Source organism: Athene cunicularia, assembly GCF_003259725.1.
Source record: "Athene cunicularia isolate RWA chromosome 5 unlocalized genomic scaffold, athCun1 chr5_part1, whole genome shotgun sequence".
In the NCBI taxonomy this organism is placed as follows: Eukaryota; Metazoa; Chordata; class Aves; order Strigiformes; family Strigidae; genus Athene; species Athene cunicularia.
Genome location: NW_020799101.1, coordinates 25,852,620 through 25,865,544, shown reverse-complemented (window position 1 = coordinate 25,865,544; position 12,925 = coordinate 25,852,620). Strand labels below are relative to the sequence as shown.

At 53.6% G+C, this 12,925-nt stretch overlaps 1 protein-coding gene across 1 annotated transcript in view; it reads left to right on the top strand.

Moving 5' to 3' along the window:
- VRTN (vertebrae development associated) overlaps positions 1 to 5,206 on the top strand; it is an 11,279-nt gene extending 6,073 nt beyond the window's left edge. Inside the window, exon 2 of the mRNA XM_026849997.1 lies at positions 3,178 to 5,206. Coding sequence (XP_026705798.1) covers positions 3,179 to 5,206 — 2,028 coding nt within the window. The 5' untranslated portion in view covers position 3,178. The remainder of the gene's footprint in view (positions 1 to 3,177) is intronic.
- The last annotated feature ends 7,719 nt before the right edge of the window (positions 5,207 to 12,925 follow it).

Genomic DNA, 12,925 nt, shown 5'->3' with positions numbered 1-12,925 from the left:
GGGTACGCGCTCACGGGTGGACGGGGCTGGAGGCGGCTGTCAGGCGCCGCTCGCGCTCGAGCGGTCAGTACACCCGCCCGAAAGACGGCTGGAACCAGGCTCAGCTGCAGTGCTTTGGCCTAGGTTAAGGCGGGTCCGTGGCGTTTCGCTCTCCAGGCGAGTGCTGCCCCGTTTCTGAGCTTCGGTGGAGATGTGGAGGTTGGCAGATGGAGCAGGCTTCTCCCGTGGCCAGTGCTGGTCACCCACCAGAAACCCCCCGGGATTTTTAGTGTGATGGTATTTCTAGCCTAGACAGCTCCTGGAGACTACTGCTTCTGTTGTGCAGTTACGGTGGTTCAAACCTCCTCCTCTCAAACGAGAGCCTTGGCCACTGGGGCAGCCTGAGCCCTCAGCTGGGAAATGAGCTACCTAACCCAGCTGGGCTGGGGTGCATGGACACCCCTGCTCCTGCGAGGCACTGGCAGTCCCAGGCAGCCAGGCCGGCAGGGGCTGAGGTCTCCTAGAATTCCTGCTGGTGGGAGCTTTTTGGGGCTGGCCCGGGGAACTTGCACTACTGGATGCCACCAGCCCATCAGTTTAGGTGAGGGAACGTGATCTGCAAGTGTTTGCTTATCTGTTACAATGCAAAAGCAGCCAGGTTAGGTAAAACATCCTTTATCAGTGGTGAAAAGCTCCCTTCGTTACTTTTGGTGCTGAGGTGGTTTAGGGAGCACTTGTCTGTCGTGTTCAGCTGGCTTCACTGGGGCTGTGAGGTAAAAATGTTCCCTTTGCAGCAGGTCCTCTGTGTTGAAAGCTGCTGGATTTGATTGGGCGATGAACCCAAGCCCCCAGCTTGGTTAACTTCTGCTTCTGACTTACCTGAGTCCCTCTCCACCCTGTCTCAGGAGTTATCTCTGCTGTTTCAGTTGCAGGTTTTGCCTTAGGATTGCTTTCAAGGTCCTGTTGCTCTAGGCAGCAGGAGCTGGCAGTGGCATTGAGGTTGTGGTGTTATCACTGAAGGAAAGGATTAAATCCTATGCCTCCAGGTCTCCCTCTCGCCTGCCAAGCTATAAGGGGGTGGGAAGTGCCCACCAGGCTATAAAGACCAGGGTTGTTGCTGATGCTCCCTAGCCTGTGGCAGCTCCTCACCCCTTCCAGGGGAAAGGCTTGCCTTGCCTTTCCTGGCTCTGCTGGCCAGTGAGTGTTCAGCGAGGCTGTGGGGGCTGAAAGGGGAGGCTGTTGCAGCTGCTGCGGGGGGGGTGGGGGGTGGCTGGCCCTGGTTTGGCAAGCCACAGAGAAGGAGGACTTGGGCTCTGCCAGCCCTGCAGCTCTCCTGAGGGATGCCTTTACTTCAGCTCCTTGAGCACATGTTGTTCACTATGGGCTTAGTCAAAACTACTACAAATTTCTACAAACTTCCAGAACAGCAATACAGACCTGACCTTAAGTGACAACCCTGTACTTGCTCAGACCAGGATTTTGGGACGTTTATCTCCACTGCTTCACAGCTGTGTGCATTCTCCTGTGTTGTCTCTGATACCTGATGCCCCACAGCTGTGGGAACAGCTGTAACAGGGACCTGGCCCCTGACGTGCAGGAGACCATGAAGGAGCTTGGAGTAGGGGAAGAGAGTTGATTTGGTGACTAGCTGTGCCCTGATTAAGGGCAAGGGGGAGCCGCAGCAGCACAGGAGGCTTCTTGTGGTAAAGTAGCTAGGATGCAGCCTGTGTGATTCTGTGGTACCTCGTTTTGCTTGCTGTTTGGTCATGGCCAGGGGCCATGATAATACTATGGCAATAATAATCATACCTGCAGCAGGGTGCAGGGCTGAGAATCAGAAGAGGTCAGGAGGGATATCTGCTTTACTGCAGAGCTGCTGCTTTTTATGCCTGGCTTTGCTGTTTCCCCATTTCCCCGCAGAGCTGCGAGTGCGTAGTAATACCTGTGAATTGTTGTGAGAAGGTGGGTCTCCAGCTGGGACGTGAATCAAGTAGACTACAAAGTGATGCCCTGCATGTCGAGGGAGGCATGTGAATGAGCCTTAGGAGAAAATGGAACAGATTGGGTTTCCTAGTTGAGTGGAGTGTTACAGTACCTGGGAGAAAACTGGTTCAAGAGGGAGAGACTGGGCAGGCTGATGAGGAAAAGGTGCTGAAGAGGGGTGTACTGATGGAGTTGAATCATGAAGCATGGATTGCAGTTGTGAAAGCTCCTGGAGTGGTGAGGGCAGAGCCATGTAGGCATCAGGACCAAAGATGATAAAGTGGGGTGTGCAGGTTTGACCCTTTGGATTGCCTGAGTGGGAACTGGCCTGTGGAGGGAGGAACGACAGGACCGGGATGGGCTCAGGCAGGAAAGATAGCTCCATACAGCCTCTAAACTACCCACCCAATGCTCATGCTCTGTCTGCGGTTTTGGGTTGCCTCCAGTCTGCTAGATCATCTAGGAGAAGCCCTCCTTTTGTGGCTTCTTCCTGGCTGGTGGTGTGTGTCTGCTGAGCAGCAAGTGACATCTAGTGTCAGCTCAGGCAGCAGTAACCATGGCTTGGACTGGCTCCAGCTCTTCTGCCCATCCCAGGTTCTGTGGCAGCAGATTTTTTTTTGGTTGCATTCAATGGTTGTGGCTGCAGTGCCCTGCTGTGAGGGAGGGGTCAAGCTTGTTGCCCTTTCTTCTGTTGGGCTGAACACCTTGAGCCGCGTCCTTCCGTGTCCCTGTGCAGTGTGGCTCTGTCACAGGTCCCTTCCTGCAGAGATGACAAACGTTTCCCTCTTCTCTCTGGGGGCTGGCAGTGGGGTGGGAAAAGGAAAGAGATGGAGCTACTGGAGGGAGAGCCAGGTGTAGGGGTGAGGCTGGGCGCAAAACCAGGCGTGCAGGGGTAGCAGGTGACCCGTCTTCCCACCCCGATGGATACAGTCGCTACTGGAGGCTGTGTGCCATGCGTGCTGCCCACAGGAGGTCACTGCAGAGCAAGCTGAGCCCATATCCCTGTCCCAGGTCTGCCTGTGGGGACCCAGGCTTCCTCCTTTGTCCTTGGGAGTGTGCGGGGGAGGAGGGGGGATGAGCTGTGGCCTTTCCTCTACCCTCTTCCACCCGTCCTGTCCTTTGGGGAAGAGCTGGGCCTGGAGGCCAGGCCCCTGGCAGTCTGGAGTGTGTGCTGTCTTCATCTCCAGTGACTTCTTTCTTTTTGCTATCCTTTAGGATGATCCAGCGGCACCAGCTGGTGCAGTCTGTGCTGCAGGAGCTGCAGGAAGCCACTGAATGTTTTGGTCTGGAGGGTCTCACCAGCGCTGTGCTGGAGGCAGAGAGGACCCTGTCATCTTTCTCCCTGCCCAGCTATTGTGGGAGGCAGTTCCAAGAGGAGCTGGAGGTTGATCGGGTAGCCAGAAGCCTCTATCCTGAGGATGCCCCAAGTAACATGCTGCCTCTGGTTTGCAAAGGTGAGGGGAACCGCCTCTTTGAGGCTGCCAGCGTGCTGCTCTGGGGCAACCCCGGCCTCAGCCTGGAGCTGCAGGTGCGTACAGTGGTGGAGATGCTGCTGCACAAGCAATACTACTTGAACGGCATGATTGACTCCAAGGTGATGCTGCAGGCTGCCCGCTACTCCCTCTGCACTGAGGAGACCCCAGAGATGACCAGCCTTCCCATGGCTATCCTGGAGGCCATCTTTGATGCTGATATCAAAGCTACCTGTTTTCCTGGTACGTTTGCCAACATGTGGCATGTCTATGCTCTTGCTTCAGTACTGCAGTGTAACATCTACTCCATCTATCCCATGAGCAACTTGAAGATCCGGCCCTATTTCAACCGGCTCATTCGGCCCAGGAAGTGTGGCCCACGAACCTCCACACTCCACATCATGTGGTCAGGGCAGCAGCTCTCCCAGCAGGTCTTCAAAGCACAGTACTTTGTGGCTGTGGTTGGCCTAGAGGAGCTAGAACCCACAATGCCTTCGCCAGAGCTTCCTGTCCAGCCCATGAAGACCCTTGAGCTGCTGAACAGTGACCCCCAGCTGACTTACTCCAACCTGCGTGACCGGTACAGCATTACCAAGAGCACCTTCTACCGCTGGAAGCGTCAGTCTCGTGAACACCGGCAGAAAGCAGCTGCCAGGTTTGCAGCTAAACACTTCCTCCAGTCCTGCTTTCAGGAGGGCAATATAATCCCCCTCCAGCACTTCCGACAAATGTTTCCAGAAATCTCCCGATCCACATACTATGCCTGGAAGCATGAGATGCAGAGCATGGTCAATGGTGATGCCTCTGCTCTGCCTGAGGCCCACGGGTTGCAGGAGCTTCACAGGGATGTCCCAAAAAAGGCTGATGTGGATGGGCCAGCAAATTCAGGGGTGAGCTTAAGATGTCCAAGTCCTTCCCTAGACCCCATCCAAGCAGGAGCCTTCATGCAAGGAGCCAAATCCTACCTGGAGAAATGCATTTCCATGAACACTCTGGTGCCCTACAGGTGCTTCAAGCGCAGCTTTCCTGGCATCTCCAGGTCCACTTACTACAACTGGCGAAGAAAAGCAATCAAGGAGAACCCCAACTTCAACCCCCCCCAGTCTCCCTTGGATAACCAGAAACCTGTAGCAATAGAAAAGCCATTCCTGAAGTTGAAGCCAAGCAGCATGCCTGTTAGGAAGAGGCTGAACAGAGACCGGCCAGCACCCAAGAGTCTTCTGCAGCTCAAACCCTCTCTGTGCTGGAGAAAGCAGCTGCGAGATGTGGCCAAAAGACGAGTCCAGCAATGGCACCTGCCATTCTGCAAGTACCGCCTGCGCTACTCCTCTCTCTCCTCCACAGCCTACTGGTTTTGGAAGGGCAGTAGCCAGGCCCTCAGGCATCATCGCCTGCCCTGGACCAGCTCCAGCCGGCCGTTGAACCGGGCGGCTTCCCTGGAACCTCCAAGAGTGCAGCCAGGCCTCAAGCCCCAGTGCCACATGGAGGTAGCCACCAAGCAGCTAAATAAGCCAGTGCCAGCTACACCATACAATGCCACAATTTCAGGCTATGCCATGTCAGAAAGAGCCAACAACCGAATGTTTGTGATGGATGTGATTGCCACTGCCCAGTTCAAGGCACAGGCCAAGCTGTTCCTGCAGCAGCGCTTTGAGTCGAAGACCTTCCCCACCTACAAGGAGTTCAGTGCCCGCTTCCCCCTTACGGCACGTTCCACTTATTACATGTGGAAGCGTGCCCTGCATGATGGGCTGACGCTTGTGGATGCCTGAGCGCTGGTTGCCAGCTGCCTTGGTCACAGCTCCTCTGCTGACGTGCCCTTTGGCTCTCTGGTGGGGTGCCTGGGCTGGGGCCCCGCTCTAACTTTTGTTCTGGTTTGGTTTTGTTTTGTTCCTAGTCTATGGTTTTCTTTTATGTGTGGTTCAATCAGGTATGGGAGTGTCTGTGCAGTGCCCATTCCTGAAGGAGAAGGCACTGAGCTGCCACAAAGGGGAGGGGCCATAGGGTTGTCCTCTCTCTGTTCAGAGGATGAGCAAGTAAGGGAGTACCATGCCAGTGTCATGGGATGTTGCCAGGCCTCTGGAGACGGAGGATGTGAAGGTCTCTGATCTGGGCACTTGCTTGAATGAGTAATGTGGATGTGCAGGATGAGCATGGAGGTGCCTGGTATCCCCTCCTTGAGCAGAGCAGCAGTGGCTCAGCTGGGGGTGAGGAGGGGCTTGAGGAGTGCTCAGCTTTATAGGAGGAGCATGTTTGATCTGGGTTCTTCCCAGCTAAGGAAAATAAAAGCTTCACTTGGGATCAGCACCGATGCCACATTGGCTTTCTGGCTCTTAATACCTGCTTCTGGCTGCCCTAATCTTCCCTAGAGGGAGCAGCCTAGAGGCTGGTAGAGGGGACTTGCTTGTGTCCCCGCTGTAGTCTGTCTTCTGGGAATGCTAAACTAGGAGCCTGTGTCCTTTTCAGGCTTTGGAGAAGCTGTCCCTGACCTTTTTGGTCTTGTAGCAATAGCCTTTAACACAATCCCTTACTTTCTCTCACAGATGGCAGCTGCCTTATTTTCCTAGTGTCTCTCTTCCCTGGTGCCTGGGAGAAGGCAGAGAGACCAAATCTTGTGTGCCCAGTGTCCTTGTGTCCACTGTGCCATGCTGCAAGCTGCATGCAATGTGTGTGTCTCCTTGCAGCAAGCCTAGATGCATATTTCTCACTTGTAAGAAACCAAAGCAATAAAGACACTTCTGCTCATAGTCCTGTGCAGTTTCTTACTCTTGCTTGTGTGATTTCTGGGCAAGGCTTTCCCTTCCATGTCTGCTTCTAAAACTGGCTTGTGGATGGTGAGAGCCTGCACACACCTCAGTTCTGGCTCCTATGAAGGTCTTCTAGGACTTGCTGGGGACCATCTGCTCAGTGGTGCTCTGGAGGCCTGGCTGGGGCTGTGCTCTCACTGGGTGGAGGCAGGGCTTGCCTCCCAGATCAGATGCAAGGCTGGGGATGATTCAGTGGGTGCAGGTCTGTGTGACAGCAGGGATGTGGTGGTGATGTCCAAGATATCAGCAGGTGATCCTGCCCTGAAGTGGTGGTGCTGCACTGGGAGACTAAAACCAGCTGTTTGTGCCTCTGTGCTGCCAGTGTCTTGTCCCTACCTGTCCAGGCTCTGCTGGGCATCTGCAAAAAGCCTTGTCTCCTTAGTGTGTGAGTTCCCCTGTGGTGTCTGCCAGCATGGCTGTGGCAGGACTGAGCTGTAGGGGGGCTGGGGCTGGCTGCTACTACTGAGGAGGGTGGCAACAACTGCAGTACCTGTTCTTTTCTTCCACTTTTCTTCCAAGTTGCTGGGAATCAGAACACTCTGCAAATGTGAGGGGAGAGCCTCTTGAACTCTGCACCTACAAGATCAGCCCCTGAAGCTGGGTTTAACAGCAGGGCTGAGTCTTGTCTGTCTTACCCTCAGGCTTTTACAAGGGAATAGAGACTTTCAGTGACCTTGTCAGGAGTTGAGATGGAATAACCATCCCCCCACCCTGCCTTGCTCACAAATAACTTTTCTTTCTTCAATATATCTGGGACCTCTCAGTCCCTACTGCAGCCAAGTCCTGCTCCAGATGCAGTCTGACTTTGTTGACCGCTAACCTCTTAGGCAGAAGGGTACCTATGCTAGAAAGCCCTGCTTAGTTTCCTTGGGCATTAATCTGTTCAAGAAAGGGGGGCTTAAGGTCATCCTGAGGCATCCTTGGGCCTGAGCTATGCAGTGGGTCAGCCGTGGTGGAGCAATGCTGAGCTGGTGGGGCATGTCTTCAAATCCACTTAGCTCCACGTCCTTGGTGCTGATGGGTTCTCACCACCACCCATACGATCCAGTGCCCTGTGCAGTTCCAGAGGAGGGGATCTGAGGCAACAGCTGCCCTGGGAAGGGAGGCAGGTGGGGAGCTAGGAGCTGTGGAGCAGTGCCACATGGTGCTGCAGAGCCCTGGGCACCCGGGCTCTGTGTCAGGAAGTAATTGGAGTAATTACCTGCCAGCAACTTCTTACCAGCAAATTCCTCCAAGGGAGTAAGTTGGTAATTACTCCAGAATGGTTACCTGTGTCTCCAAACTGCTAGAGGCTGGAGATAGCTGCTTTTGGTGGCAGCAGTGGCTATGAAGGTGGATGTGAGACCCCTGAAGTGTGCCCTTCCTCGGCTGAGCCAAGGGAAGGAGCAGGGAGGGTGGGTTTTCTGACCGTGGGTGTTAACACGGGCCCTGAGGCTGGGGCAGACCATGCCCAGCAGCAGGGCAGTGGCTGGGGCATACGTCAGCATGGCATAGCACAGTGGGTGGCTGCTGCTGGGGGTAGGTGGGCATGGGGAGAGCCTGGGGGAGCGTCTGTGGTAGGAGGTACCCAGTGCTCTGCAGCACAGAGGGATGGCTTCTCCTGCTTCCCATCACTTGACTCTCCCTGAACTGGGAGCATTGTATGCCTCATATTGTGTGCAGTTGCAGAACGGATCTCTCCCGGGTGATTGCCCTGGGCTCTCTTTCCCCATCCTCCACCACCCCCTTGCAAGATATTTTTGAGGAGCCCTGGTGAAGAGGTATCGGCATGATGGTTTTTCTGCCCTTAGCTGGATGCCTGGGTGGGGCATGGAGGGAAAATACTACTCATCCCTCTGAGGGATTTTACAAGTGCCCTTGTATTCCTCCCTGTGCCTTTATGGCAGCAGGGTCATGGTGGGTCTCTGCCAGTTGGCACCACCTAAATGGTGGGTGCTCATTATTTGCTGATGTAGTTTGTGGCTGAGCAGAGTTTGGGGGGGGGGGGAGGAAACTGTAGCACTCAATTCATACCTGTTGTACTGCTCTCACATTGGGCTGGTGGCAGGAGATGAATTGGAGGTGGCCTCAGCTGCTCCACACCATGCTGCTGGGCACCAGCCAAGAAATCTCTCCCTTTGCAAGCGTAGAGTGAGGTTTAGCTCAGGTGTCACCCGAACTCCCTTGCAGGTGGGTGCTTAAAGGCACTAACCCCAGCAAAGACGGAAATTAAAAGGTAAAGTGAAATGCAGAGGCTGGGGGCTGAGAAGACCACGGGGAGCAGTCCCCCTGCTCACTTGCAGTTTAGAGCTCTGCTTCACCACTAACCCACACCAGTCGTGTCTGTGGGAGGGGAGTTGCAAGTGCAGGAGGTGGGTGATGCAGTGCAGCAGAGCCTGCCCGGGTGTCATGCCTTGGCAATTGATTATGCCTAAGCAAGGCTTTGGGGCACTTAGCTGGTATGTGTTAGCTCAAGCACCACTTTGCCTCCAGATTTTGCACAGGCAGTTAGTTTGTTGGTGCAAAGAGCAATAGTGTTGGTCTTAAAAGCATCTGAAGGTAGCAAAAAGGTTGGAATTTGCAAGACAGCTCCCGTGCTTTGCTGGGATCATCAGAGCGGAGATGTAGGAGTAGCAGGAGGACAGAAAAGTCAGTGCCACTATTCAAAACTGCTCCTGAGCTGACAAGCACAAAAGCAATTCATTATCAAGAATAACTATGTGGGGAGGGAAGGAAAAAAGATGAGGAGAAAAAGAAAAAAAAGGGTTCTCTGGGCTACAATCAACTAGCACTGCTGAGCCAACCTAGCTGTTGAGAGGAGAGTCTTTTCATCCTGTGCCCCCATGGTATTTCTGGGGAACCATCTACCTCGGTCACAGCAGCCATGGACACATCCCTGGTCCCTTTTCTACTACCACCCTCTCTGCTTCCTTCCCATTAAAATCCATCTCTCACACTGTGGCTGAAAATGTCTTACTGAGTCCAGCTGTGGCCCACTGCTGCCCTGGTGTTGTCCTTCATGAATATTTTTGCTGAACCAGTTTGTCCTGTAGATTTTCATGTCAGATCCACCTTTTTCACGCTGCAGTGATGGCTCAGGCCTTTCCTGAGTCCCTGCCAGCCAAGGAGCTCCCTGCCTGCAGCAGCAATTCCTGCTGGCAACCTGTCATCGCATCTCCTTGCATTTCATCCTGTCTCCACCCCTCCTGCCTTCAACGTAGCAGTCTCTTTACTCTTTTGTATTTCCAAGCCCTCCTGATTTTGTTTCATTAGCAAATTGCACCAAGGCACCCCTCCTTTCTATGCTGTCTTGCTACTGAAAATATGGAAGATCAGTCTTGATATGGATCCTCAAAGATTTTGCCTTCCAGCCCAACAGATCATCTAAATTATTAGTAACCATTGATACCTGTTGTAGCTTTCTTGAACCAGCCCCCACTTGACAACTATCAATGTGGCACTATCCCAATGGTTTGGCTAAGGTCCAGATGCAGCATTCCCTGCCTTTCCTCTTCTTGAAAACAAGTGAGATGATGTGTAATGCTAATTTAGCACAGTCAACATCTGGAAAACACAGCAGTTTTGGAGAAAATACTCAGATATGAAAGCTCTTCAGGAAGGAAAGACTTCCATCTTTCTAGCCTAATACTGTCAAGAGTTTACTGCCTGTGCCTAGACTTTAATATATTTCTTTGAGGATGGCATTTTGGCAGATACTGCATTTATTTGCATTTCATTTCTCATTCCCTGGCTTCTTCCTTTGCCCCTCTCCCCATCCCTCCTCCATTGCTTCAGTAACCTCAGCACTAGGGGAAGGTAGCATAATCGTGGCAGGATGGACACCTGACACCAAACTCAGAAGCTTGAGAATGAAGTTATATCTTCCCAGCACTTCTGCAACTGTGCGAGCCTGGGCAGGGAGTCTGCCTGGGCAGTGGAAGACTCCTTGCCCATGAGGCTGTCCCTCCGTTCTCCATGCCATGAGAAAGCAGCACTCCAACTACATGCCAACTCCCGTGAGATTGGTCCTGCCTGACATTTTGATTAAGCAACAGGATTGATTTAAAAATGAAGCCAGCAGACACTGAACGGATTAAAATCCAGTTAAGCACCGTGTCTCCAAAAGTAAGGAGGGATCCCTTGTGGAGCTGGGGGGATTTCTGCCTCCAAAAGGCTCCCAAGGATGAGAGCAAGCTGAGCACAGCCCTGCCACCAGAAAAGCTCTTTGGCAGAAATGGGGTCGGGGCAGGGGGGTGTTGTCTGTGTCCAGCAGTAGGGCGGTTGCAGGACACCACGGCATTTTGGAAGTGAGTAATCTGGAGCTAGGCAGCCCCTGGCAGCACCAGGGCTGAGGGCTGGCAGCAGAAAGGACCCCAGTGCACATGGGACCTAAGCAGCATACTTTCTGCAGAAGCCAGCCTGGGTGGCTGCTTCTTTTGTTTGCTGAGAAAAGGTGGAAAAATCCCAGCCATGCGGAGTGCAGTGGGGTGCAGGGAGAAAAGAAGCTCTTCCGCCACTGCCTCCGTCCTGTCCTGCTCTCTTGCACGGATGGAGTGTCAACACCAGCTCCTCTGCTCAGAGGAGCTTGGCCCAATGGGAAATCCTGCCCATTTGAGGTGGGGGGACACAGGCCCTCTCTGGCCTATGAGCTCACAAGTCATGCACTTCTGTCACTTGTTAGTCTTGAGTCTCCAAAGCCCCCAAAGTATGACTTGTGAGGATATTTTTTAAGATACACCTTCTAAAGGGCAGCTGTGGTTCATTTGCAAAGCCCTTGCCTCTGAGACCCAGCCTGGGCCCCAACTACAGTAAAACCAAAGTCAGCTCAGGGAAGCAGCACATCTGCAGACATGGTCCCCAAACATCCCTGTGCCTGGCCACCACAGGGATATGGAGGGGGACAGTGGGGTGGGGGCTATGCAGTGCTATAGTTGGCACCACTTGTCTTCCTGCCTGATGTGGACAGCTCGGCCCCACCAAGTGCACTCCTGCATGCATGGCTGCCAGAAGCTGTGGAAGAGGGAGCTGGTGCCTTCGTCTGTGGGGAGAGGAGAGGTAATGAGCCTCCTGATTTCACAGCACCTGATGCCTGGGTGATGGCTCTTAATTGGCTTCTCTCTGCAAAAATCCTCTCCTGCCAGCCCCAGGAGGGATGGCATTGCCACAGGCTGTGCCTCCCCGCATTCTCTCCGCTGCAGGCTGTTTTTTGGGAGCAAAGGGGAAAGGATAAGCTAGGCAAAGAGATGCACTGCTAAATGCTTTTTAATTTTTTTTTTTGACAGGAATAGAAAATTTGCTGTCTCAGATAATTAGCTATTTCCTTACTGGAATGCTGTGAGGAGAAAGTACTGACTGTGACATTAAGTGAGATGAAGGACTTACTCCACTTTTATTTCCCTGTGTCTCTTTTCTCTCCAGCCTCCATAGGACAGGTGGGGGAAGAATCGGGTATTTCTGCCCTACCAGCACTATTGCAATCCCACTCCACTGATAGGCATTGCTTGGAGAGCAGGCAGCAGCTTTGCCTCTGCAAGGGCTTTGTTCTCCCAGGTAGATGAAGGTGCCAGGAACACTGCAGGAAGGACACCCTGCATCCTGCCCTAGGGGTTTCCACATCGCCCACCTCAGGGCTGACTCTGAGGAGGGGCAGGTTGGCTGGAAGGATATGGGAGGACCAGTGCCCCAGTGGATACCTTGGGCTGAGGACAGAGTACCACATGGATCTTCTGTTCCCCACAAACTGTACCAGCTCCTTTTCCCTTGTCCTCCATCCTCTTGCTTTATCTCTGTGGGAAGAGGAGTGAGATTCAGCACGACCCCATCCCAGCTCCCCAGCCCCCATCTGTAGCCAGCGGCCCTGTTTCAGCATGAAGCAGTGCTTGGCAAGGGGCGAACAGTGTGAGCAGAGCTGGGGGAAGCAGGCGGTGGCTGAGATGCGTTGATCGCTCAGATCTGCGCTGAGGCGCTGGTGCTTTTTTCCTCAGCAGCTTTCTTCCTGGCTGCATCCCAGAAGGAGGCAGAATTCAAAGGCCACCCCCGCCCTGGCACAGGCTCCGTCCACCCCATTCTTAGCTTCTGAAGAGAAAGGACGGTTTGGAAGTGCTCACCCTGAAATTGCAAATGTTACAAAAGGAGCCCAGGCTGGAAGACAACATATTTTCCAATGCTGGGAAAATAAATGAAAGCCCAGGGCACCTCTGACAGCACTGCTTTGAGCTCCTGAGCATCCCTAGGGCAGGGAAGGGATAGAGGGCATGTTCAGCCAGCTGTGGGGACTGGGGCTGACTCCACCCCCAGAGTCTTGTCCTCATAGTGAGATGGCGTCTGGGATACCCAGTGATGGCACTTCTCACAATCCAAAAACTGCCCCAGCGTGTGAGATGAGAGAGGGGTGTTTGTGCACGAACAATGGGAGAGGGGTAGGGGATGGGCTTTCTGGTGACTTTCTGTGTCTGTTTGTTGGTGTCACTGGCTTAGGTCAAGGGCTGGGGGTGTTGGTGGGGTCACGGGGCCAGGGCAGGGACATGTGGGGAGCAGTGGTCAAGGGGACGCTGAGAGAGGGTTGCTGCAGCCAGGGGGTTGCAGGACCATGCTTGTGTTGGAGGTGCCAGACAGCACTTGCATTCACAGGGACAGGCACCTGCAGCCCACTGAGGAGCACAGTTGAAATAGATGTCCTCATTATGGATAATCTATTACTCATGA